We start from the raw sequence: 24,907 nt of genomic DNA on the forward strand, positions 1-24,907 counted from the left end.
CCTTATATAATGGCCTACTAAGCTAATCATGAGGATCGAATATTCTCATGTGTAGGCGTAACCAACTCTGGCACCGAATCATCTGTAACGGCTGGTGGTCCCCTCTGTCTTTTAACAAACTGACGTGAAATGAATGCCTTCTCTCTAGATCCATCGTGGGCTACTAGGCCTAGGCTCTAGTGGACTGGCGTTGTCATAACAACTCCCCCCCGCCTTAAGATCGACCTTGCCTTCAAGGTCCAAATTGGGAAAACGATCCTATAGCTGCATATAGGGTTCCCAAGTGGTGTCTTTTGGGGTTAGTCTAGACCATTCCACCTTGGCTTCAGGAACCACCTTGTGTCCTCGACATATGAAGTCAATAATGCAGGTGGCTTTCGTCTCCAGCTCTTTGTCCTCTGTGAATTTGGGAAGTGTGGCTATGACTCCGTTATGAGGACCTACTGCTTTCTTAAGGAGCGAAATATGGAATACCAGATGGAGTTTGGTGTTGGGTGGAAGCTCCAACCGATAAGCTACCGATCCGATCCTCTCAACTATTTTGAAGGGCCCATAGAATTTAGGGGTTAATTTGTGCCATGCTCATCGGGCCACTAAAACCTGCCTGTATGGTTGTAGCTTTAAGTAGACGAGCTCACCCACTTGGAACTCCACATGCCTATGATGGGCATCATAATGAGCTTTCATCCTAGCCTGGGCCTTGGTCAGGTTGAACTTGAGAACCTTTAAAATTTTATCTCTAGCGGTCAAGGTGGCCTCTACTTCAGCGGCCCGAGTCAACCCAATCTCATAGGGAAGCAGAGGAGGCGGATCACGCCCATGTAGGGCTTTGAAAGGCGACATGCTGACGGCTGAATGGTGGGTAGTGTTATACTAGAATTCGGCCCAAGGTAACCAATGATCCCATTGCTTGGGTTTTTCCCCCACAAAGCATCTTAAATATGCCTCCAAGCACTTGTTGGGAGCCTCGGTTTGCCCGTCAGTTTGCGGGTGATGGCTGGTAGAGTGGAACAACTTAGTCCCCTGCAAATGGAAATACTCTTTCCAGAATTGGTTGAGGAAGGTGGGTTCTCTATCGGAGACAATGGACCGAGGTGTCCCATGCAATTTGGCTACTGATGATGCGCACTTCGACAACTTCCGGCTAGTAGGTGACTCGGATGCCTGGTTGAATAATCCCTACCTGGAATGTGGCATGGATGCCTAGCTGAATGGTGACGAGCTGGAGAGGTGGCTCTGATGCCTAGATGGAGAGGTGGCTCTGATGCTTAGCTAAATGGTGACGAGTTGGAGAGGTGGCTCTGATGTCTAGCTGAGTGGTGACGAGCTGGAGAGGTGGCTCTGATGCCTAGCTAAATGGTGACGAGCTGGAGAGGTGGCTCTGATGTCTAACTGAGTGGTGATGAGCTGGAGAAGTGGCTTTGATGTCTAGCTGAATGGGTGACAAGCTGGAGAGGTGGATCTGATGCCTAGCTAAATGGTGACGAGCTGGAGAGGTGGCTCTGATGCAACTTGCAAGGAAATAGTGTCAGAGTGCCCGGGTTGCTTTACCTGGGGTGGGTACTCCGATGCTCAAGCTAGCGAAGATAGTTAAATGTGAGAGAGCTATGAGAACTAACAATTGTGCATCTCCCCCTTGGAGTTGGAGGTAAGGCTTTTATATAGGCATTGTTTGGCGTGAGCATCACATAACACGTCCGGGATCTCTGGGAGGACGTGCCTAACTGCTCCGAAGTCCTCGGAGGTAGTCGTGCACATAGGCCAATCTTTGCGCCTTAGTCGGTTTCTCCCAAAACATTTGGTGTGAGAGCTGACTTCTGAGAGACTCGGGAGTGATGGGATGCATGCAGAAATCGATGGCGAGAATGTCTTGTAAGTCGTCACCTGGACCTCAATCAGGTCGGCAAGCCCTCGAGGGAGGTCGCTCCCCACGTCAATGTTGCTTTAGCTAATATTGACGAGGTACCACAGGTCGGCCTTGGACGAGGTGCTGCTAACCGCCCTGAGTCGTGGACGAGGTCGCTGGCTAGGTTTCTACCAAGTCGGCGGTGGAGGCAGGTTGCTAGGTCAGCACCAGAGGCAGGTCGCTAGGTCGCTAGCTGGGACTCCATCATTTTGGCTAAGGCAAGTTGTCGCCTAGGTGGTTCTGGGTGTCACCCAGTTGTTTCGAGATGCCATGTGTCATGATGTTAGTGGAGGGCCAAATCTGCCCTCATTAGCTACATCCTTGATAAAAGTTTCCGCCACCATGGCCACTGTGTAAGGATGCGGCAGGGCTGAGAAATGCCCATACTTGGTCAGCTGATCAACCACTACCAAAATTACCGACTTACCAGCTGATCGAGGCAGGCCCGTGATGAAATCCATTGAAATGTCTTCCCAGACCCATTTAGGGATCCGTAGCGGCTGTAAGAGCCCAGCTGGCAATTGGGCCTGGTATTTCTGTTGTTGGCACACCCTGCACTCCGCAATGTGACGTTGAACATCCTGTCGCATCCCTGGCCAGTAGTAGTGGCTTCCTAGCCGCTTGAGAGTTCTTAGGATGCCTGAGTGACCCCCTAGATGGGAATCATGAAAATGCCTTAGCAGGTCGGGAATGTGGGCCGAGGCGGGTGACACCACAAAGCGTCCCATGAAGAATAAGTCCGGCCCAATAAGAGTATACCCTTGATATTTAGTCGGGCTCTCCTAAATCTGATTCCTGATCAGCTGAAGTTGGGGATCTGTCCTGGCTTCCCGCCGTACTGCCTCAGACAAGGGGTAGGGTGGTTCTGTGCACATGATCTAGGCCAGCTCTTCTATCCTCGACAGGGCATCTGCTACCCGGTTGGTGATGTTGGGTTTGTACTCGATCCAGTAATCGTAGCCCATCAGTTTGCAGATCCATTTTTGTTGTTCTGGCGTGTGCGCTCGCTGCTCTAGGAGATATTTAAGACTCTTTTGATCTGTTCTGATGACAAACTTCCGCCCCAATACGTAGGCCCTCCACTTCTGGACAGCCAAGACTATGGCCATAAGTTCTTTGACATATGTAGACTAGGCCCGGTGAGCAAGAGATAAAGCCTTGCTAAAATAGGCTAGAGGCTTTCCACCCTGCATTAGGACTACCCTCATTCCTACTCCCGATGCATCACATTTGAGTTCAAAGGGCTGAGTAAAATCCGGTAGTGTCAGGACCAGTGGCGTGGTAACTGTGGCTTTAAGTGCCTCAAAAGCCTGTTGGGCTTCATTGTTCCATGCAAAACCTTCCTTCTTGAGGAGATGTATGAGGGGGGCAGCTGTGAGCCCTAGTTGGGTATGAAATGCTGGTAGTAACGTGTAAGGCCTAGGAAGCTCCGTAGGGAGGTCGTTGAGGTGGGCTTGGGCCAACTTTGGATTGCGGCTACCTTCGCTGGGTCAGTTGTGACCCTCCCTTCATACACAATGTGGCCCAAGTAATAATGAACTCTGCTTTGGCCTAATGAGCATTTGGAGAGCTTTGCGTACAAGCAGTTCTCTCTTAGAAGCTGTAGCACTTGGTGGAGGTGCTCTAGGTGGGCTGGCCAGTTTGGGCTGTAGATGAGGATGTCGTCAAAGAATACTAGCACTGATTGTCGCAAGAAAGGTCTAAACAGATCATTCATGATGGACTGGAAGGTGGAAGGGGCGTTCGTGAACCCAAATGGCATGACTAGGAACTCATAGTGGCTGTCATGGGCTCGAAACGCCGTTTTGGATATGTCTTCCAGGTGCATCCGGATCTGATGATACCCCCGAGTGAAGGTCTAGTTTGGAGAACATCCTTGCTAACCCCAATTCGTCAAGCATCTCATCAATAATGGGAATAGGGTATTTGTCCTTCACCGTTATTTGGTTCAATGCTCGGTAATCAACACAGAACCTCCAGGAGCCATTTTCTTCTTGACTAATAGGACAGGAGATGAGAACGGGCTAGTGCTGCCCAAATGTACCCCTTCTGAAGCAACTCAGCAACAACCCTCTCAATCTCTTTTTTTTTTTTTTGGAAATAGGGGTATTGGTAAGGTTGGACGTTGGTGGGTGAAGAGCTAACTCAGAGGGATCCGGTGGTCCTTGGCAAGGTGGGGTAGAAGTGAGGTGGGCTCAGTGAAAATGTCCATAAATTGGGTTAGTAACTCTTGAAGAGCTGGGTGAAGGTTGGGCTTTGATGGGGATTCATCCGGATTATCTAATGTGGGGGATGTGGGCTGCAAGCCAAGATACATATATATAGGATGCCCGAAGGATTTAGATATGGTAATTAGCATGTTCAAAGTGGTTGGTTGCAGGTTCTTGGGTTGATGACCTTGTAAGTGGCAAGGCACCCCTTCGTTTGAGAAGTCCATAGTCATTTGCTTCCAGTCACATAGAACCAGGCCTAGGCTGCGGAGCCACTGGATCCCCAGTATAACATCCGCCCCAAAAAATTCTAGGGGATGTAAATCAATGTAAAACTTCTGGCCCTGAATGGATATAGGCTCCGTTCTACAAATGATATCACATGTATTTTTGTGCCCATTAGCCACATGAACAGAAAAAGGGGTGGTGGGTTGGAGTACCATACCGAGTTGCTTGGCCATAGATAGGTGATGAAATTTAAGGTGGAGCTGCTCTCAATATGGATGGCAATGACCTAGTAAGTTGCCTTCGACCTGCATTGCTTGCATGGAACCCAAGCCCATCAGGGCATGGCGAGAGATCTTAGTGCCCTCCTAGACGGGGCTAGCTGGGGTAGCCTCCTCTTCAGGGGTTGTCGTCGGGCTATCTTTGGAATTCTCCTCATCGATTTGTAGCAAGTAGGCGTGCTGGACCTTGCACTTATGGCCTGGACCAAATTTGTCATCACAGTTGTAGCAGAGGCCCTTTTCATGCCGGGCCTGCGATTCAGCCCACGTAAGGCACATTGGGTCGGGGAATGGTGGGTCTTGCAAAATCAGTCATGGGCTTGTGAAACATGGGTTCAGTCTTTGGGGGTGTCTTCAGGATCGGGCCCATGGAGCGGTTGGCCTTCTTCAGCTGGTCCAAACGTTCCTCATGAAGTCTGGCCAGATCCGCCGCCGGCTGAGCACCCTTGAGCTCCAGGCGAATGTCATCCTGTAATCCCCCAAGAAAACAACCTACCAGAGCTGGTTATGGCCATCGGAAAACATGGGAGGACAACCTCTCGAACTCCAACTGATACTCCATTATCGTGCTGGTCTGTTTGAGTCGAGTAAGTTGTTTGTGGTAGTTCTCAAGGTGGTAGGGCTGAACCTGACGCAGAATGCCTCCGTGATTTCTGATGACATTACTTGAGGATGAGAATGGCGATACCACTGGAACCAGAGTATTGTGTCGCCATCGAGATGGATGGAAGCGTTGGATACTTGCTGGTGGGACGGAGCCTAATGGTACTCGAAGTACCGCTCTGCCTTGAAAATCCAAGGGATGGGGTCACAGCCGGAACACTTGGGAAAGTCAATCTTGGTTACCTTTCCTGGAAAAGGCGATCCCCCTCTTCCCCCTGTATAGTTGGAGTCTTCCATATCCCCTTCTTGGCAGCTGGATTCCCCCGTTTGGTGCTGGGAAGCCATATCAGACATGGAGGCTCGAATCTCTTTCAGCTCAGAAACCACCTGATGCAGGCTCAACTCAATCTGGTTGACCCTGTCATCGACCGCGTCTGCGGCATTAGGAACCTCGTTGCCTCTGATACCAACTGCTAGGTACTGCCTACCTTGGTAGTCTCTTCGAGGGAGACTCACCTCCTTGGATAGAGAAGATAGGAAGGGAAGAAGAAGTTTATTTCTATATTCCTTTATTACATGATTGCTGGCCTTATATAATGGCCTACTGAGCTAATCATGAGGATCAGATATTCTCATGTGCAGGTGTAACCAACTCTGGCACTGAATCATCTGTAATGGCTGGTGGTCCCCTCTGTCTTCTAACAAACCGATGTGAAATGGCTTCTCTCAGGATCCATCGTGGGCTGCTGGGACTGGGCTCGAGTGGACTGGCATGGTCGTAACATTCTCTTTGTCTAGTATGAATGCAGTCTCTCTCTCTCTCTCTTTCCTTTTCATTTCTTTTGTTTTTTTTTTTTTTTTGGTTTGTTGTTGCCATGCCTTCATATTGAACTTAAAATATGTATAGGCCTTGAACTTCAGAGATGGAACATGCAATTGGTCAATGAGATTTGAGTGAACTTATCTACTTGTTGATTGGTTTTGGAATCTGGTTTCTTTTGTTTTTGACTATCTTGTGTCTTACGAGTCCTAAGTTATTTCTTTTAGTTGGAACAATGAGGCATATAGTCTATGTCTAACATGCTCTTTCTTGAGAAGGAACTTTTTTCCCATTTTTCCATGGGTAGGTTCAAAATCTATGGTGGAATGAAACTGAAACATACCATCCATCTATTCAACAACCCCCAGAGTTTGGGTGTGTACATACAATTAGCTTGGGAAGAAAGAAACAATGCCTTTTTGAAAATGGATCTAGATCTTTTGAAGATTTGCTTTCTCATATTTCTTTCTTGGGTAACCTGTGGGAGCTAATTCTGTGGAGTTCAAAGGATTTTCTTTGAATGATTTGCAAAGGAGTTTGGTGGAAATCCTTTATTCTTCATCAGGGTCTTTAAGCAGATCTAGTGTTCCCTTTACAAGTTTGGAGTCAGAACTTGGATTAAATTTTGATGGCAGTTCTCTGGGTAACCCTGTAACTGAGGGGATAGGTGGAGTGTTTAGAAGGGACGGAAGCTTTGAGTGAGCTTTCAGTGGCCCAATTTGGGTTTGCTGATTCTACAAAAGCAGAAATCTTGGCTGCACTCACAGGTCTTTGAATAGAAAAGATAAAAGCTGGTCTGCTCTAACCGTTGGAGTTGATTCTGCAAATACTATAAAATGGTTAGGGAAGAAAGACGGAGGCTCTTGAATGCTAGCACATTACCTGACTGAGGGCAGAGATACTTTGGACACCTTGGTTGTAAATCTAGCCTGGGTTCCCAGAGTTAAATTTAACAGCCGATGATTTGGTCTTTAGGGAAAATCTATATAGTGAAAGGTTTCTGCCTATGTAATTTCTGAGTGTTGGTCTTTCCCAGCAGATTGTACATCTTCTCATGTACTTTCTTTGTTTTTATTATATAATCAGTTACCTTTTTCTCAAAAAAAAAAAAAAAAAGCTTCTAACCATTTCATGCTTTAGAATTATACACTTCATTCTTGCACCTTTGAATACTAATAAATTCTCTAGGAAGGGTGGGGGTGGGGGGCCGTGGGGGTAGGAGGGGTGTTAATGGGCATGGTAAGAAATGGTTTCTTTTTCCCCTAAAATCTTATAAGAAACAATCAAGAAAAGATGGAGAATGTGACCGTACAAGCTCGGCTGAAAATCAATAGAGTACCTCATCATCATTGTCCAAGTATTCTCCCAACCATATGGGACTGGAAATCAATAGAAGACTTGCTAGGTTGAATTCAACAAGATGCATGATTGCACCATAGGTGGTGTATCGGGGCAATTGAAATGGGATGTCTACACCGACTGGACTCGACCTCATTGACATGTGAGAGAATCTGCAATACATTTGTCAATTGAAACCAAGACAGGGTAGATCTCACTGATAATATCAACTATATTTAATGCATATGGATTTTTACTATTTTCTTTTCTTTTAGGTGGTTGTAGACCTCCTTTTCAAATAGTCACCTAAAATTGGTACCAGTACCGACTCCAACCTAAAAAAGTCTTAGGTATGTTCTATATTTGGTATGCCATTATATAAGATATGATATTTAGCGACACTGGGACCGTGTAAATGTCTTGAAGATGCAAGGAAGCAAAGATTACATTTCTCTTATTAAGTTTAAAGGGAGATTGATTGATATCTGTAATTAGGATTTACCGTTTTAATTTCTTTTGAGCCTAATATGAGTTTTAGTTATAATGAGATTTCTAGATTTCTAGACAGGATCTGTGACATGTTGTTAGGAACAGGTCTAGGGTTCCAAAATTGTCATATATCATGTATGGATATGAGTGGCACATGCCAGCCAATATGGTCCATGGTTTTAAAACTGCTGTTGACCTGGGCGGTCAAAATGTTCAACTTGGGAATTGGTCGCCTATCTGGTTATATTTTTCACCTGGCTCAGATTTTTCCCCAAAACTGTTGAAATGGTCAATTAAACACTGACCCGGACGATTGAACCACTAAGCCATTTGACCTGGACAGTGGTCCATGGTTCAATAATAAAAAGTGAAATTATTTTTAAAAACTAAAATGTCAAAAATAAAGTTAAAAAGTAAAGGGAGGGTTGTTGGCTTTTAAAACTTTGATAGGGCCCATCATGAAGAAGATAAATCAAATATTATCTAAAAAAATCCTTGTAAAAATGCTATTTCAAACTTATGATATACTTTTTGCTTTAAAAGAAAATATATGGTATTAAAAACTAATGAGAAATCTAATAGACATTGCATTATAAAAATATTTAGATAACTAAGAATTCAAATTGGCAAAAACCTTCCGCTCAATAAAATACTCATCCCAAAAATGTTTTAAATGACTTTAAGATCAATTTTATATTTCCCTTTTACAATAGTTTAGAACAATAAATAAGGTAAATTACTTAAATATACCATGTGGTTTTACTAAACTACTTAAATATACCCTATAGTTTTCAGAACTACTCAAGCATACCATGTTGGGTGGCCCTATTTGACATAAATAGGCCTTCCATTAATGAAACGGTTAGGGCCATTAGCACTGCATCATACATTTTATTATAATCTCAATTTTGCCCCTCCATGGTGGCTCAATTGGTAAGTTCTTTTATTGGTTGTTAGTGGAGGCTTGGTTTGTAACTTATATTATCAACAACTTGGTTTTTGCTAGAAATGTAATGAATAATAATAGAACCAACTGCAAGTTTTTCCCAATAAAATGAATGTCAAATTCAATATGTTTCATGTGTGAATATTGAATGGGATTTGATGCAAGAAACTTTGCCCCCATGTCACACCATATGGTGGCAAGCTTGATAGAGGAGAAGCCGAGTTCAGAGAATGGCATACATAGCAAGAATACCTCATTAGTGGTAGAGGGAAGGCAGTGGTATTCAGCCTTTAGTACTAGAGCAGCAAATAGTGGGTTGTTTTTGAGAACTCTGGGAAACCAAATTGGGACCCAAGAAAATTGCATATCCACTCTAAGAACGGTGATCAATAGGGCAACCATCCCAATTAGCATTAGAGAAGCCTAATAGAGAGAGTGATGTGGAGGGATGAAGTAGAAGACTATGGTGAGAATGGGCCGAATTGGCCCTAGTGTTATTTATTTCTTTTAAGTAGTGTTTAAAAGTTATGTTTGTTTGTTATGGGCTTTATGAGCCTTTTTTTATTTTTTTTAATTATTTCTTTAGTTCTGGTCGCCCCATTAAGGGCATCCAAGTAATTGTATTCAAACTTAGAATTATTAATAAAAGTGATGATAGGGGGCTAGAGAGAGAGGTTCGAATTCTTTTTTTTCTCTCTTCCCTTCTTTTCTTCTTCCACAACCTATTGCTGAAACTTCTTTTCTTCTTCTTTCTCTTTCTCTCATTTCTTCTTTTCTTGCATTATCCGAATTATTGTAGGTGTAATTTTCAACTTGGTATCAGAGAGGGTTCTCACTTTCGACTTTTTCTCCTTTCTTTGCCCATACATAGTGTGTATGGAGAACTGGTTGGTTGATCGATCTGCTACTTATGCAGCCCAGTTAGGAAGGTTTTTAGAGAGTTTTGTGGAGGTTTTTCATCCTTAGTTGAAGCCCAGGGCAGGTTCTTGGAGATTTTTTCCGAAAACCCTAGGTAACTAGAGAAACCTTGTTGCAGGTTGTAGAGACAATTTGAACCAGGTGCTTTGGGATCAGAGGTAAGCCTTTTGATTTCTATTGGGGGCAATTTTGTTTGGATTGAGTTCTGGAACCTCTGGAAGGGGCAGTTGAAGTTATTCTTTTTCTCCTCATCCCGCAAGACCTTGTAAAACCCTAATTTTGGGGGGGTTGAGAGGTTGTTCTTTGCTTAGAATAGTAAATCTAGCCTATTAAAGCCTTAATTTGATTTTCGTTTACATCCGCTTATTTAATGGAGCAAACTGGAGGAGAGACCAAATATTCTACAGATTCTGAGTTTGGACATGGGGTCAGTGGAGAATCTTTTTGGGGCTATGACTACTGTGAAGCTGGATGGGACCAATTATTTATCTTGGTCTCAATCTATTCAGATACATGTGTGTAGTAGAGGAAAATGGGTTTATATTACTGAGAGCAAGAAGAAACAAGAGGAGGATGATCCTACCTATGAAAGGTAAAACATACTTAGGGTCCATTTCGTTTGCAGTCAGAATCGGAATCGGAATGGTCTATTTTCATAGTTTGTTTGGTTCAGATGGGAATTGGAATCAGCAGGAACGGAATTTCATTCCCAAGGGAAAGGGAATGGCCATTCCATCAGGAATGGGAATGGGATTCTGATTTCCCCCAACCCAATTGTTGGAATTGGAATGGCCCATTCTGATTCCAATTCCAGACCCCTATTCCCACAAATCAAATGGGACTTTAGATCTTTCCAAATACCCAAGCTGATTCATAAGACTCCTAGTTAAATGGTTCATGCCTTCGCTAAATTGCTTGACCAGCAAAGGTATCATGTACATGAATCGTTGATGCATCACCGCCATCATGATGATAATGAAACTAAAAAGATGTTTTATTCCGCAGTGAAAGAATACACCTGAGCTCAAAGAAGAGATACAATACAAAAATGGTAAACAAGTAATCTCATGGTATCTCCGTTGAAATCAAGGAATGTAATAGATGCGACTTAAGGTCAAATACTGTTTGATGCTAATTGAACAGTCACTGATAATGCCGTAGCCAATACAATAATGCTCACAGGAGAGAACTGACTTGAAGAACTTGTTGCTGTTCCATTTGCAGTGTTGTTTACACTTGATGTTCCTCCATTTGCAGTATTGTTTACACTTGGTGAGCCTGCAATTAATGTAGATTGATTTCATTAGTTATAATGGAAAGCAGGTAAAATAGGTCATCCTTGTTTAAGCCCAGCACATTTCTTTAATACTTTTAAGTAGTGACCACCCCATATTAAGTATGGAGTAACTATGTCAATTGTTTATTTGAAATTAATATAAAAAATGGGCATTACACACCGTTGAGAGTTTTTATGTAGAGAGAGATTGGATCGATCGGAATTTACATTGGTGCCTCCACAGAGCGGGCCCCACATACATATCTTACCGTCCTTAATTACCATGGGAGATGTTTTCAATACAGGGTTGGGATGTGCTGTGAGGCGTCAATGCGAATTCATACGATCCCACTGTTCACCCATCCCAATTACGTTTCTCCAATTAATCCAAAATGATGGGCCAAATAGGGTAACTGGCTAAAGTGCCCATCCATATTGCTCCCTCAGAGAGATCTTATTTGCAGACTATAATAATAATAATAATTAACAGAAGTATCATGTATAATGGACAAGACTGTAGAGTCTACAGTGAGTAAAGTCATGCCAGAAACAGAAGTGAGACGTGGTTACCTGTAAGGCAAGAGCTTGCGTTGAAACTGGTTCCACATTTAGCTGGTAATTGCTGCGCCTGGGCGACATTGATCCTCAGTTGAGTTGCATTAGCGGCGTTGGCGGTTATAAGATTGCAGAGGCACTGCGGCTTGGACTTGATCACCGATTTCAAAGGATCACAGCAACTACTCGGCGGTTTTGTCTCACTGATAAAAGCCACACACGGAGCAATCTCGTTTAAACACGAAGAATCCTGCTGAGCCTGGCATTCAGACACAGAGAGCACCAGAGCTACTACTACTACTACAAAACTAAACTTCCCCATTTTTTTCGTTTCGTCAGTTGGATACTCTCACTCTGTGGCCCGGAGGATGATGCCACTGCACTACTTATATACTGATCTTTTCTGCAACTTGTCAATATAAATGACCTTTATTTGGTGTTATATAATCTACCAAAAAGTCAAAGAACCATGCTTAATTTTTAATTTAAATTAAATAACATAGCAGTTCGGATCTTCTACATCATAATCTTGTGGGCAGGAGATCCGGATTGATAACATAGTCATAAATCATAATCTCATAATAGAGGAAGAAGTCAAAGAACCATTAATGAATATGATCGATCCTGGTATACGATTGGCCCTTGGTACCCACTCTCCGGCCGCTTCAACTTGCTCATCGGGGTTATTACGAGGTTACTCTTTCACATGCAGGATTGAATTAAAGAAAGGGTGCGGAAATTCAACAGCCGGGTCTCCCCATGTGCACGGTGCTCGGTGCTCGGTGGCGGTGCGTCTCCAAAATGCATAGAGTGCATACGCCTCTCCTCAATAGTCAATAACGTGTACGTCAAGGTATTAGTAACTAAGGAGTCCCGGATGTGCTGCAACTTTTTTCCCTGTATTTTAGTTCACTAGTGTTTCGTGCTTCAATTGTATGGTCAAATTGAAAGAACATCGGTTCAGAACTCTACCCTTCAAAAACAAACAGCTGTTAACCACGGGATTAACAGCTGTTCACCGTCAAGTCATATATTTTAATTTTGATAACCATTTATTTACCAACTTTAAAGTGTTTTTTTTGTACAGTAAGTATTGAGTTTTAGGTAAATTCATCTTTATTTATCCTGTTAAAACTGTGTCCGCGTTCTGTGAACTCCTGGGTTCACGTCAGGGATGACCACGTCGTCTGGTCTGGGTATACACTGGCTAATTTTAATGGGTTTCGGCCGTTAGTTGGGGTATGCAGTTAAACCGGGTCCAAAACGGCAAAAAGTAATAAAGCCCCTCCCAGTTCGAACCCTCCCTTCCCTTTTTAGCTTTTCTCTTATCTCCTCCACCGAACACTCCTACAGTCCTACCCCATACACCGGCCATCGTCCATCGGTGGCAAGAGTTCCAACGGTACACTCTTCTTCTTCTTCTTACACCGGCGCTGCGTTCTATCAGCAACCTGTGAGCATTCTATCATCCGAAATGTAAACAACCACCTTTATGCATGTGAATGCTCGTTGTAAGAAGTTCAAAAAGTTAAAACAGCTTCTTTGTGTACATACACCACGCTTTTAATGAGCCAGAGTTGTCCTCGCCAACCATCTTGATTACTACATGCCACAGTTTGGTGTACATTTTTTGTTTTTCATTTAGGAGTGGTGATTTGTCAATTTGGTGTTATGCATGTAATGCATATTTACATGCTCAAGTGATATTGCAAATGCGATCGGTATATGAGATGAGACCACCTACTTGGTGAATCCCAAGTGATGAATCGATTTTTAATGATGTATTGATTTTTTGGTTAAGTAATTCATCATTTGATTTGTTTTCAAGTGGCTGATGATTTAGAGGTCGAAGTGGAGTTGTCTAGGTGTTGAGTTACTTGAGAGGTGCTGGGCTGATCAGGTGGTGAGTTGCCTATGAGACATCGGGTTGACCAGGTGCAGGGTTGCTTGTAAGGTGCCGAACTGCCTGTGAGGTGCCGAGATTCCTGTAAGGTGTCAAGCTGGATTGATGAGTTTCGTTGCTCTTTAGAGACATTCAAGGAACCAAATGTCTGAAGACCCGAGGTGGCTAACCCGACGAAGTTGCTCTGATGCTTAAGTCAGTAATCTCATAGTAGACTGTGAACTAAAAATCACACAATATGAGAGCTAGAATTTTCTTTCTTGCCTTTCGGGTTGGTGCTTTTATATAATCATTATTTGGCGTGGAATTTACGCGCCATATCCGAGATTTCTGTGAGGTCGTTTAAGTTGTTCGAGATTTTTGGAGGTAACTGCCATGCACGTTGATCACCCTCCAAATCGTTCGACACGTCGGCTGACTTCCAAGGATCATGGGAGTGTTAGGATATGCATGCCGAATTCGTCGGCGAGCACGTCTTACAAGTCGCCAAGTCGGCGCATGTGTCAGGTTGCCAGTCACGCCTGGGCCAGGCCGCTAGGTCGGTGCTTGTGCCAGGTTGCCAGGTCGTGCCCATGCTAGGCTGCTAGCTCGGTGCCTGTGCCAGGCTACTAGGTCGTGCCTGTGCTGGGCTGCCAGCTCGTGCTAGGGCCAGGCCGCGCCTGGGCCACTAGGTGGGACACCATCAACTTGACTAATGCAAATTGTTGCCAAGTGGTTTCGGGTGTCACCTAATTGTTCTAAGGTGCTATGTGTCACAATATCATTGGAAGGCCAAATCCGCCCTTATCACCAACCATTTCGGACAATAGAACTTTCTGATAATCATTCACGTATTAGTACCAAACAAACAGAAAATGTTACTATTGCTCCGGGAAACGTCCTACCTTATTACTGTTTCCAAACAAAATAAAGAAACCATTTTCTCAAAAAAAAAACTTCCAACCCACACATCAGCAGCACTGCATCACAATTTTCTGTTATTGGAAAAAACGGTGCTGCATCCATGGATGAAATGACGTGGGGCCACAAGAATACATCAAAAACCGTGATTTCATGTTTTAGCCCAAGTGTCCAACACTATTCGCAGTGGAGCAAGAAGTTTGTTTCTCTTCGGCCTACAAGATTTGAATAATTGAATCCACGTTGACACGCTTAGAGGCAAAATTAGACGGAAACAGACCACCCACAGCCACATGCCACATACTTCCAAGAAATTCTTCGTATTCGTTTTCTACTTTTTTTTTTTTATTATAATAAAGCAGCAATTCTTGTATTCTGAAATACTGCTCCTAGATTATGTTTTGAGCCAAATCATGGAATATAATATTCTTCTTCTTTTATTCTTTCTTTCTTTGTAAACAAAAATCTGAACATTACGAGCTACATAAGGCTAGAGCTGCACCTGCGGATTGTCCTATTGATCATACAAGTAATGAAACTGTATTATTCGAACCCCAAATCCCAAAGTCAGAGAGAGAGAGAGCTCAGATTCTGGCTCACGGATCATCATGCATTATCAACATTTGAATGAACCATCCATTAAATATTAACCATACTTTATTAATCGGTAGCAATACAGATACAGCTAAGCAGTTTCCTGTTTATGGACAGTGGTTGAAAATTAATAGAGCATGAAAGAATGATAATAAGAATTAATAAAGATAACAAAAATACAAGTACTCTGCAAGTGCTAACAGGTCGTCGGACGATCCTCAAACTCAAACAAAAATATTAGTTGCACATTGAACCGACATCCCAAGAGTAGCAGCTAGTATGATGCTCACAAACGAGAACCCACTACCACTTGCAGAACTCGGCACTGTATTCTTATTGGCATCTGCCAAAAAAAAAAAAGTGGAAGAGATAGATTGTTAATAAGTGTTGTGAGATGATGGTAAATAAATGAAGAGACGGAGAATAGAGAATCACGAGGAGATTGAGGCAGAGTTACCTGTAAGACAAGAGATGGGATTAACACTCTGCCCGCATTTGGCCGGTAATTGCTGGGCTTCTGTGATATTGATCCCAGCCTGCTGAGCCATGGTGCTACCCTTAGCACTTGCCAGACCACAGAGACATTCAGGGTTCGATTCGATTACCGACTTCAGCGGGTCACAGCAACTACTTGGTGGGTCAATATTTGTCCCGTTGAGATAATTTAGGCAAGGAACTAGTTGGTTTAGACATGACGACGTTTCATCCTGAGCCTCGCAGTGCTTCCACGCCAAAATCGCCAAGCCTAAAACCACTACTACTACATACCTACATCCACCCCAAACCTTCTCCATTTCCTTGGTAATTAATTTCTTCACTCAATTGTTTACTAGACCCTGATCAATGCACTTCCTGTTTTCTGGGGTGCTTGCGATCGTTTATATACATATATTCAACTATTACTATCATATATATATATATATATGTTCACCTTTTCCTATTTTCTTGTCTTGTTCATCTTTGTCAACTGGGACCGTTTGGGTTGGTTATCCAACTTGCTGGCTATTTAACGTGTTGGCCTGTTTGGCCGGCTATGGATGCAAATTAGGTGTAGCTATAAATTTTAAGGTCTAATTAGACTGCACTTGGTATTCCTTATTTTAAGGATTTGCATGGTCTCTTTTTTGCTGTTAAAATGGGACGCGGGATCTCTTACATACGAGAACTTTGTTCAGGTCGATTCACAACACACTGCCCCGTGAATTGAGAACATCTCTCCTGCATAATACTATGCAGAAAGATGAGGTATTCTCGCTGTGTGGCTGCAATATTATGTGAGCAAAAGTGGGCAGAATTCTTATAAGTAGACACTGAGTTTTTAATTACAAAAATGAGATAAATCCTTAAAATAAAGAATGCCAAATACAGCCTAACAAAAACATTCAGAAAAAAAGGAGAGATTTTAACAAGGAATTCATTAGGTATGATCAGTATATGCACTCTACGTGATCAAGCATGTGTGTATGTATGCATAATAGCACCTCAGCCTATTCTCTTTTTCTTCTCAACCCGTTTAAAATTGTGTTTTCTATTTTAAAAAGTAAATTACAGTGGCTATTTTTTTTCTTTTTGGCAAAGAAGCAATTCATTAAAACACAGCACAAGGTGAACAGTGTACATAACAACCACACTACAGCCAACAAACAAAGAAAATGAAAGACCAATACAAAGAAACCTACAGCAGAAAACAGCTAAAACTCAAAACAACAAACTAAGAACCCCAGATAACATGTTAGATAATAGAAACCTATTATAATAATTAATTAAGTTTTAACACAGTGCTCTGGTGAATCTGCGCTTATCCACACTTCAAGTCTAATAGACTTTCACTAAGGGGGTGATTAGAGAATAAATTAAAACCTATTCAGTTAATACCTTACCTAACAGCTGAAGATTTTATGTTTAATGCATGGTTCCCTTAAAGACATAATCTCAATCTATAGCCAGTGTGGCAGACAGTCATCTAATTACCACAATTAATCTCAAAACCATTTTATGGCCAAAATGCGGGCCACCCATTCGATTCACCGGGAACCCAGGAGAACATGACAATCACATCATTACAATTTACAAAGCTATAGAATATCTTCCTTAAAAAACTAGATTTGAGTGACTGACATGAACCAACAGTGATGGTTCAGTCCAAGGTCAGAATTTTTAGGCCCCAAATACAGTTAGAGTGGGTGTCAGCTTGGAATTGATACCAATTCATAGGCGGGCATTGGTTTATAAAGTAAGGGTTTTTGACATTTTAAATGTTTATAGATCTACAGTGAAAATCAGAAATCTACATTGGGCCTGCCTATACTTTTCGTATTTATATTTTATCATTGAATTGGTTAATAAGCTGGAGAGAAAGTCCAATTCAAGGCTTCCTTAACTTTGTTCTCACTATCTTCAAGACTTCTAAAAGGGCTAGAGCTTCAACTGCAAAGGGGCATGGTGCATATGCTGGACCGACCACAACCTGCCCGCCCACCAGAATCTTCACAGCACCAAAATCCGGTGGAGACCAAAAAGCAGGAGTTCCACCTCTAGCTGTTGAGGAGTTTTCCATCCCTGATGCTAAAGGATATAACAATATAAGGATTAGTATCCTTAGCTTCAAAGTACGTAGAACATGTTTTTGTCTTCCCAAAGTTCCCAGTAAATCAAAGACGGATCACTTTTTCCAAATTTTGATTAATACCATCAGTACATATCAAACCCAAGCCACAAGTTAATCTGTTTTTATCACACAAAAGTATTAAAGCATGCAAGGGAATTTACGATCATAGAACATCATTAACGTAAGGTTCAATTTGAAAAGATTATAAATACAAATATGTACATAATAAATATATACAAAATACAAGGTTTTGCATTCTATATATCTGCATTTGTACTCCTTCTAAACAAACTGAGCCAAGTACAAAAGATGTTTCGGATATGCAGGACAATGTAAACATGACCAGCAATGTGTTGTGGTTATCAGATCTTATTATGTCCATATCTGCAACATGGCATGTATCTTATTAGTTCGAGTTGTATTTTTGTTTTTTCATTCTAAAAAGTTAAATCTTGGGTCCTGGTACACAAACCTGCTAATGTGTGTGCCTCTAAACCGTGGTTTTTAATTTCTGTAAAAGCATAGAGAATTTTGAGTTTTGGATTGTAGTAACCGAAATAAAATTACACAAAAAGTTGAATTTATTTTGGAAGAAATTTCAGAAGTTTTCCTGAAGATTCAGGTTATGTTCTAGTATATGTCATACAAAAACAAATTGTATAGATACACAAAAGTTATAAAAAAGCATAAGAGAAGATTCTTCTAGATAAGATTTCAAACTTTTAGATTTTTTTTTTTTGAGAAAAGTTAACTGATTGAGAGGGATATACAAGTGGGTGTACAAAGAAAACAAAAAACAGGGATCAAACCCCTGAAAAGTACAGAGAAGTGACCTTATCACAATACAGAACTTCTAAAAAGAGAACCTAATTTTGCTAACCCATCTGCAAGAGCATTGAGTTCCCTAGTCTATTGATTAAACGGATTCCTGTAAGTGCAGCCATTACTTCTCCCTTTGTAAAGTCAGCTATACCTATTAGCCCACTGTACACCCAGCAAATGTTCCCATTTTCATCCCCTAATACTCCTCCAATACCAGCAGCTCTGGTGTTACCTGAACCACTTCCATCAAAACTTGAGTCCAATTTTATTTTAGACGATAATGTGTTTGAAATGGATATCAGATCCCAAAATTTTAAAACCTTGCCTCTAACTTGAAACAAGTGTTTGAACTTGTCCTTGACTCAGCCAGTCTGTATTTGTTTTGCTGTGCAACTTTGAACTGGATACACATTTGACATACTGGAAACAAATTAAATTTGCATCATCTACCTCTTAAATCAATTCTGTCATATAAAATGAAGACCATACCATCTTGCTTTTTAACAATCAAATTTAGCTTTAATTGAATAGTTTAGACTCAAATTCAATTGGAGTTGATTGGAATTCGATGTTAATCAAGTTCAGATCTTAGGGTAAATTTGATTAATTATTCGGACTCGTTATCATTTGTTAATAGAGAAGATCATTTTGTTGAACATATTAACTAGTAAAGGTCTGTTAGAAAAATGGAAAGCTAATAATTTCCTTTTTTTCCCTCCACGGCTAGTAGTAATTTTGTTCAGGGATCATTGTTAATTTGTTTTTATCCTACTGTATAAGTTATATGTTTTTATCCTGCAAAGCTAAAAAATCTTGCCTTAACCAATTAATCCGGAGGACTATCCATTATTTTCTCTTTCTATTATTTTTATCCATGAAAGCAAAAATCATCCATAAAATACTCGTATTACAACAATAGGGAATTCAAGCAATAAGAAAAGGGAAAATCTGTACTGCTATTAAAAGTGTGGAAGTTTTATTTAATTAAAATATCCCTTTAAATTTGATTGTTCTCTAATTATAAGGACAAAAATGTAATTTGAACAACTAATTTTTTCTTCATCCAAAACCCTCTCATTAAGTCTTAAGGCATTAACTCTCACTAACATTCATTGAACCCTATCCTTAACTAGAATACCCCTATTTTTAAATTTGATCTTTTTATAATTGTAAAGACATAAAATGTAATTTGGACTACTACATTTCTTATAATTAAATTTAATCTTTTGAAGTCTTATATTTAAAGTATTAACTCTCATTTTTTTGTTGAATCCTACATTAATTAACTATATTAAAGAAAAATAAGTCTCATTCTTTCATGGAATTGCTTTAATATTTGGTGGCAATTCAACAATTCAACCTTTTGAGTCAAATGGATAAACCTATTATGTAATAATAATAATATACAAAAATTGTAAAAAAAATGAAAACATATTATTTTCTATCATCATCACCATCATAAAAAAATTGCCATGTGCAAGTAATACAAATTCTGAAAACTTCAAGTGTGATTTCCTCAAAATGCAGATGATTAGAGACCAAATCGCCTATAGGGGGGTTAAGGAGAGTGCTAAGATTGGCCATATGGCAATCAATTCGTAGTTTCATGGCTTAGGTGGATGTAGAAGGTCGAATGCCTTCTCCTCCAAATATGAAAAGATAAACTTATTTTCATAATAAATTGGCATATCAAAACAATTAAACTCCCCGTAAAAGAGGAGTAGACATAGATAGGCCTCCCTTCAATTGGGTTGAGATCTCCTACCAACAAAACAAATTCCAACACCCTACCAACTTGATCTGACACCACACATCTCACTATGAAACTGGGGCCTACCATAAAGTGGGACTGATGTTGGTAGGGTGTTGGAGCACATTTTGTTGGCAAGTGATTCAGACTCCCTTCAATCCATGGTAGACCGCTCTATCCACACAAATACGGAATTCAGACCATCATTCAAAATTTGTAGGGTAAAAGAACTTCCCTATAGGGTGATGTCATTAGAACCCACACACCCCCTCCCGAAATAGCCTTGCATTGGGAATATCTCCCCATGAAATAAAGCATAAAAGTAGGGTCCCAGTGCAAGGCTATAAAGGCTGTTCAAACAGACTTTGCTCTAACTGAAGTCGATCCCCTCCCCCTTCATGTAGACTAGATCTGCTTACAAAAAAAAGTATCAACACATTCCAACATAATCTCTATATGCATATCACTCACATGTATGGTGGGTCCAAGTTTCTTAGTAAAATGTGGGGACGCATCACAAGTTGATGAGAAAATTCCTAAACAATACCATGAACTTTGGGGGATGTGTCAAGTCAGTCCCCAAACTTCAAAACGTGTCTATGCAGTACCCTGGACTTTCAAATTGTGTCTAATAGGTCTCTACTGTTAGTTGATCGTTAGTCAACGCCATCATGTGACATCATGTGTGCATTAATTAATTTTAAAATGACAAATTTACCCTTTATGATATTTTTTCGACCACTTTACCCATTTCATCTGTGTTAAAAGAAGGAAAGGGGAATAAGGGTTATGAAACCAAACACCAATCAACTATTGGAGTTCCCATTCCCCTTTTCAAGCTCCCCCATTCAATGATCAATTGTAACCAGATGATCACCTATCCTGTTTCATACCTTTTTTCCCTTTCTTTCTTTAAACACTCAAACGAAATGGGCAAAATGGTAAGAAAAATATCAAGGGTAATTTTTCCATTTTGAAATTATTAAATGCACACTTGATGTCACGTGACAATGTTGACTAACCATAGGGACCTATCAGACACAATTTGAAAGTTCAGAGTATTGTAGAGACACATTTTGAAATTCGGAAATTGACTTAACACAACCACCAAAGCTCAAGGTACTACTTAAGAATTTTCCCTTTTTTAAATCCAATTTTGCCCAATTACAATCTATTGACCATGACTCAAAAACACCCCAAATCACATTCATGGGATTTAATCCCGCCTATAACTGGAAGGACCCAATTTTGTCCAATTATGGTATATCGACCATGATTCAGAATTCACAAAATGACCCCAAATCACATATAGTCATATATGGGACCCAATCCCACTAGGCAAAACCCCCCTCCCCCGGTGCTAAGGATGTCAATGGACCGGTTTTGGTCTAGTCCAAAATCAATTTGGATGGATTGGATGGAACCAATAAGACATATTGCATTGGACCAATCCCGTCTAAATATTTATTAGATTGGATTGGACCAGGCTCGTCGTAATAAATTTATATTGGATTGAGTTGGAATAAGCCAATATTTGGTCCACTGATATAATTTAAGAATACAAGTGTCAATAGACCAGGTTTAAGTTGAAACAAATCTAAATAAAAGCAAATTTAAACAAATTAAATGATCTGGACATTAAATTGGACTGATCCAAAATATTTATTGGATTAGATTAGACTTGATCCATTTGTAATGAATTCACATTGGACTGGATTGGATTTGGGAGGGTAGGGGGGGTGTTGGGTGGGGGGGGGGGAATAACAACCTCAAATGAATCACGCCATTCCAACTATTTCTCTTGCTCCCTAAAGAAAGCAACCCAGAGATAAAAAAGAGTAAAAGATTCAAACTTCCTTGATTTTTTTTCTAAATACTAAGACCACCCATCTTTTTTTCAAAATGGACCGGGACCTCCCGTCGGATAAAAACACATTAAGATCGTTTGTATTTTATGTGCCTGAAATGTTTTTAAAACCCCAAATTTGCCCTTTGGCCATGATTCAAAATCGTTAAGTGTATTCCTCCTGCTTAGGAACCATTTTCTTCCTCCTCTATGCTTAGGAACCATTTTCTTGCCACCGGAGATGATATGCATTTTTACTTCATAAAAAATTCTGGTGAATCATCTGTTTTTATCTCCCAAGTAGAGGTGTAAAAGAGGCCCGCTGGTCTATGGGCTGTTCCGGGCTGTGTCTCTCTCCTTTGGGATATTTTGAGGGGTCGGTCCGATACGGCTTACGACCTGAGTCAATGCCAGGTCGTAGATCAGATTAAAATTATTTATTTATAAAAATTAAAAAAAACTTAAAATTTTAATTTTATATGAATTTTATTGTATACAATTACTTATATATACAATAATTAAATAAAATAGTATAATAAAATTGGAAAAAATATTTATTTTACTAATATATATATATATATACATATACTGGCCGATCTACTGACCTGAAACCCCAAACCCAGCATAACTCATCAGCCCGTACAATCATACTGGACTACGGGCAGCACAGCCCAATTTACACTTCTATTCTCAAGCCCCATCTTTTCTTTGTATCAATCTAAGAATTGGAGGGAAAAAGAAGATAATTTCACATAACAAGTATGCCTGCATTTGCAATGAAAAACCAAGGGGTGGAGCACTAACACCACTACAGCATAAGAACCCCAACCTCCCATACTAGCGAACAAAATTTGACCTCAGAGCACCACTGTTCTGGAACAATGAAGACGGCCAATGTTTTGGAACAAACTAACACCAAATTGTTCCATGAATTTCCACCCTTTACAATTCCTAGGCCCTTATTTTAGTAATAACTTTTTTTCTCAATTAATAAAATCATGTTATTCAACTTTCACTTGCACTAAGAAAAGGATTATCAAATTCATTATTAAATCCTTTCGATTTCAATTTAAAGGGGCAGAATAAAGCACTATTTGCATGATAGGATGTACGTGTGAGGCGCCTGTGAGATGCCAGGTGTGAGGAGCAGATCCAGTCTCATATCCTGTTCTAGTCTCAAAACCTGCCGTCCATGCAGACTTCTACACCTGCGCTTGAACTCTAACACTTCAACACATTTGTTAAAGTCATGGATTTTAAAACTGAACCGGTCAGGGGTTTGGTTACCGGTTTAAATGGTCTGGTTCTGACAAAAAATTAAAAAAGAAAATGAAAAATAATCAAAACCATTCGAATAATTAATCGGCCGGTTTGGTGGTTTGTTGACCAAATCAACGGTTTTGAGAAAAACGGAACTAATCATGTGACCGATTCTCAGTTTTGAAAACCATGATTAAAGCACTCAAACCTAAAACATGTTCTTTACCTTCACCAATCTCTCCGCTCAATTGCCGTCAAATTCAAACCCATAAACGATGATAACAAAGCGAAGGAGCCCAAAGGAAGGATCCGATTGTTGTTGTTGTGTTCATGTTGTGGGGTTAGAAGATTTATACTTCATTTATCAATAGAGGCATCCGCCCTGGTTCTTTGTTGTTTTTTTTTTTTTTTAATTAAAGAATAATGAAGGGCAACGAAGTCTTTTTATTGATTCCGTTAAATATAATGGTTACTTAATATTAAAAAATCACAGGGGAGATATAAGTATTTATCTTAAATTTCAGGAAAATTAGTAGTGATTTTCCCATCGTTAATCATAGTGGAGAATGACAACTTTGTGACTTCAAAGTTCAACTTTGGAAGAATGACAGGACAACTGGACAAGTACTAAGATGGCAAAGAAACACCCCTGAAAAGAACAAGAATGATGTAAAAGTTTTTTCCTAATTGACATAGGTCGCCATCTTGTGCATCTATGAATCAGAGGGAGGGGGGCTTTAATGACTCTAAAGTTGGATGAGGAATTTCCTCAATCACAGCCAATGAGTCCGATTCCACTCCAAGAATTTCTTATTACCGCGAAAGAAGTTGAAATTACAGCAACAGCAGGAGAGGCCCAAACCCAAACCCAATGGTCGAGTCAGGGATTTTCTTTTTGGGGGCCTAGTCAAACAAGAAAATGAAGCAAGGAGTAGAAGTTTAGAAGATGTAGGATTTTAAAAGAAATGGGGTGGAAAGTTTTGGTCTATTAGAGATTTTTTTTAGGAAAAATAAATAATTTTTATTTTTTTATTTTTTTATTTTAAAAGTTGGAAGAACATTAAAGAGTGATCTTAACATTTAATTTCAAAATTTCCCACTTTACTCTTTTTAACCCAGCTTCTACTTGCTAACTATATAAATGATAGTTTTAATAAAAAATTTGGGGGACAAAAACCTCACCAACACATGGCTCCGCCCTTGCCCAAACCAAATGACAGGGACAGTAGTTATTGCTATATAATCAAGTCTTCCCTATTCAGACTTGATTATACCAAATTGGTTCCCTAAAATAAAAAATTATACCAAAGTCGTTAGTAATTCATGGTTATCAATTTATAATAAAGTCATTGCTATCCGTAATGTTTCCTTTCAATCTTTCTAAGGATCTAGAAACGAAAATCGGCAAAGGTAGATAGAGCCATTGGTTGGTAAAGGACTGTTTTATCTCAAATGGAGTCAACAATCACCATAGTAGTGTTGGACTTTATTACTTCGAAGATTTGAAAAAGAAGCAAGGATACATGACATTTTAATATTTCATTCGCTAGCAATTTGATGCAACATTTAGAGGTTTCAGTAGAGACTGGATCTGCTCTTTACACAGGGCGCCTTACACCAATCTCATACACACATCCTACCATGCATTGGGAATGGG

At 40.5% G+C, this 24,907-nt stretch overlaps 2 protein-coding genes across 3 annotated transcripts; both read right to left on the reverse strand.

Moving 5' to 3' along the window:
* Window positions 1-10,703: 10,703 nt before the first annotated feature.
* On the reverse strand, window positions 10,704-12,370 carry LOC148862279 (non-specific lipid transfer protein GPI-anchored 30-like). Of its 2 annotated transcripts, XM_088980763.1 has the most exons (3): window positions 12,171-12,370; window positions 11,583-11,970; window positions 10,704-11,014 (listed from the first exon to the last, which is right to left on the reverse strand). In XM_088980763.1, exons 2-3 carry the CDS (start codon window positions 11,887-11,889, stop codon window positions 10,851-10,853), a joined length of 471 nt encoding a protein of 156 aa, XP_088836889.1. In that variant the 5' UTR covers window positions 11,890-11,970; window positions 12,171-12,370; the 3' UTR covers window positions 10,704-10,850. The 2 variants fall into 2 exon arrangements, with proteins under 2 accessions (XP_088836889.1, XP_088836888.1); XM_088980762.1 differs by having other exon boundaries at window positions 11,583-12,370.
* A 2,639-nt stretch (window positions 12,371-15,009) lies between these two features.
* LOC148862280 (non-specific lipid transfer protein GPI-anchored 30-like) lies at window positions 15,010-15,831 on the reverse strand. Its single transcript, XM_088980786.1, has 2 exons — window positions 15,422-15,831; window positions 15,010-15,307 (listed from the first exon to the last, which is right to left on the reverse strand). The coding sequence occupies exons 1-2, from the start codon at window positions 15,756-15,758 to the stop codon at window positions 15,189-15,191; spliced, it is 456 nt and encodes a 151-aa protein (XP_088836912.1). The 5' UTR covers window positions 15,759-15,831; the 3' UTR covers window positions 15,010-15,188.
* Window positions 15,832-24,907: the final 9,076 nt, after the last annotated feature.

Source organism: Nelumbo lutea, chromosome 3 (assembly GCF_056320005.1).
Source record: "Nelumbo lutea isolate HS-2025 chromosome 3, American lotus-T2T, whole genome shotgun sequence".
NCBI classification, from domain to species: Eukaryota; Viridiplantae; Streptophyta; class Magnoliopsida; order Proteales; family Nelumbonaceae; genus Nelumbo; species Nelumbo lutea.

Coding starts and splice junctions, on each gene's coding strand:
- LOC148862280 (XM_088980786.1), bottom strand. CDS start 15,758: ATGGAGAAGGTTTGGGGTGGATGTAGGTATGTAGTAGTAGTGGTTTTA. Junction 15,308..15,421: donor TCCCATCTCTTGTCTTACAG/GTAACTCTGCCT, acceptor TTTTTTTGGCAG/ATGCCAATAAGAATACAGTG.
- LOC148862279 (XM_088980763.1), bottom strand. CDS start 11,889: ATGGGGAAGTTTAGTTTTGTAGTAGTAGTAGTAGCTCTGGTGCTCTCT. Junction 11,015..11,582: donor CGCAAGCTCTTGCCTTACAG/GTAACCACGTCT, acceptor CATTAATTGCAG/GCTCACCAAGTGTAAACAAT.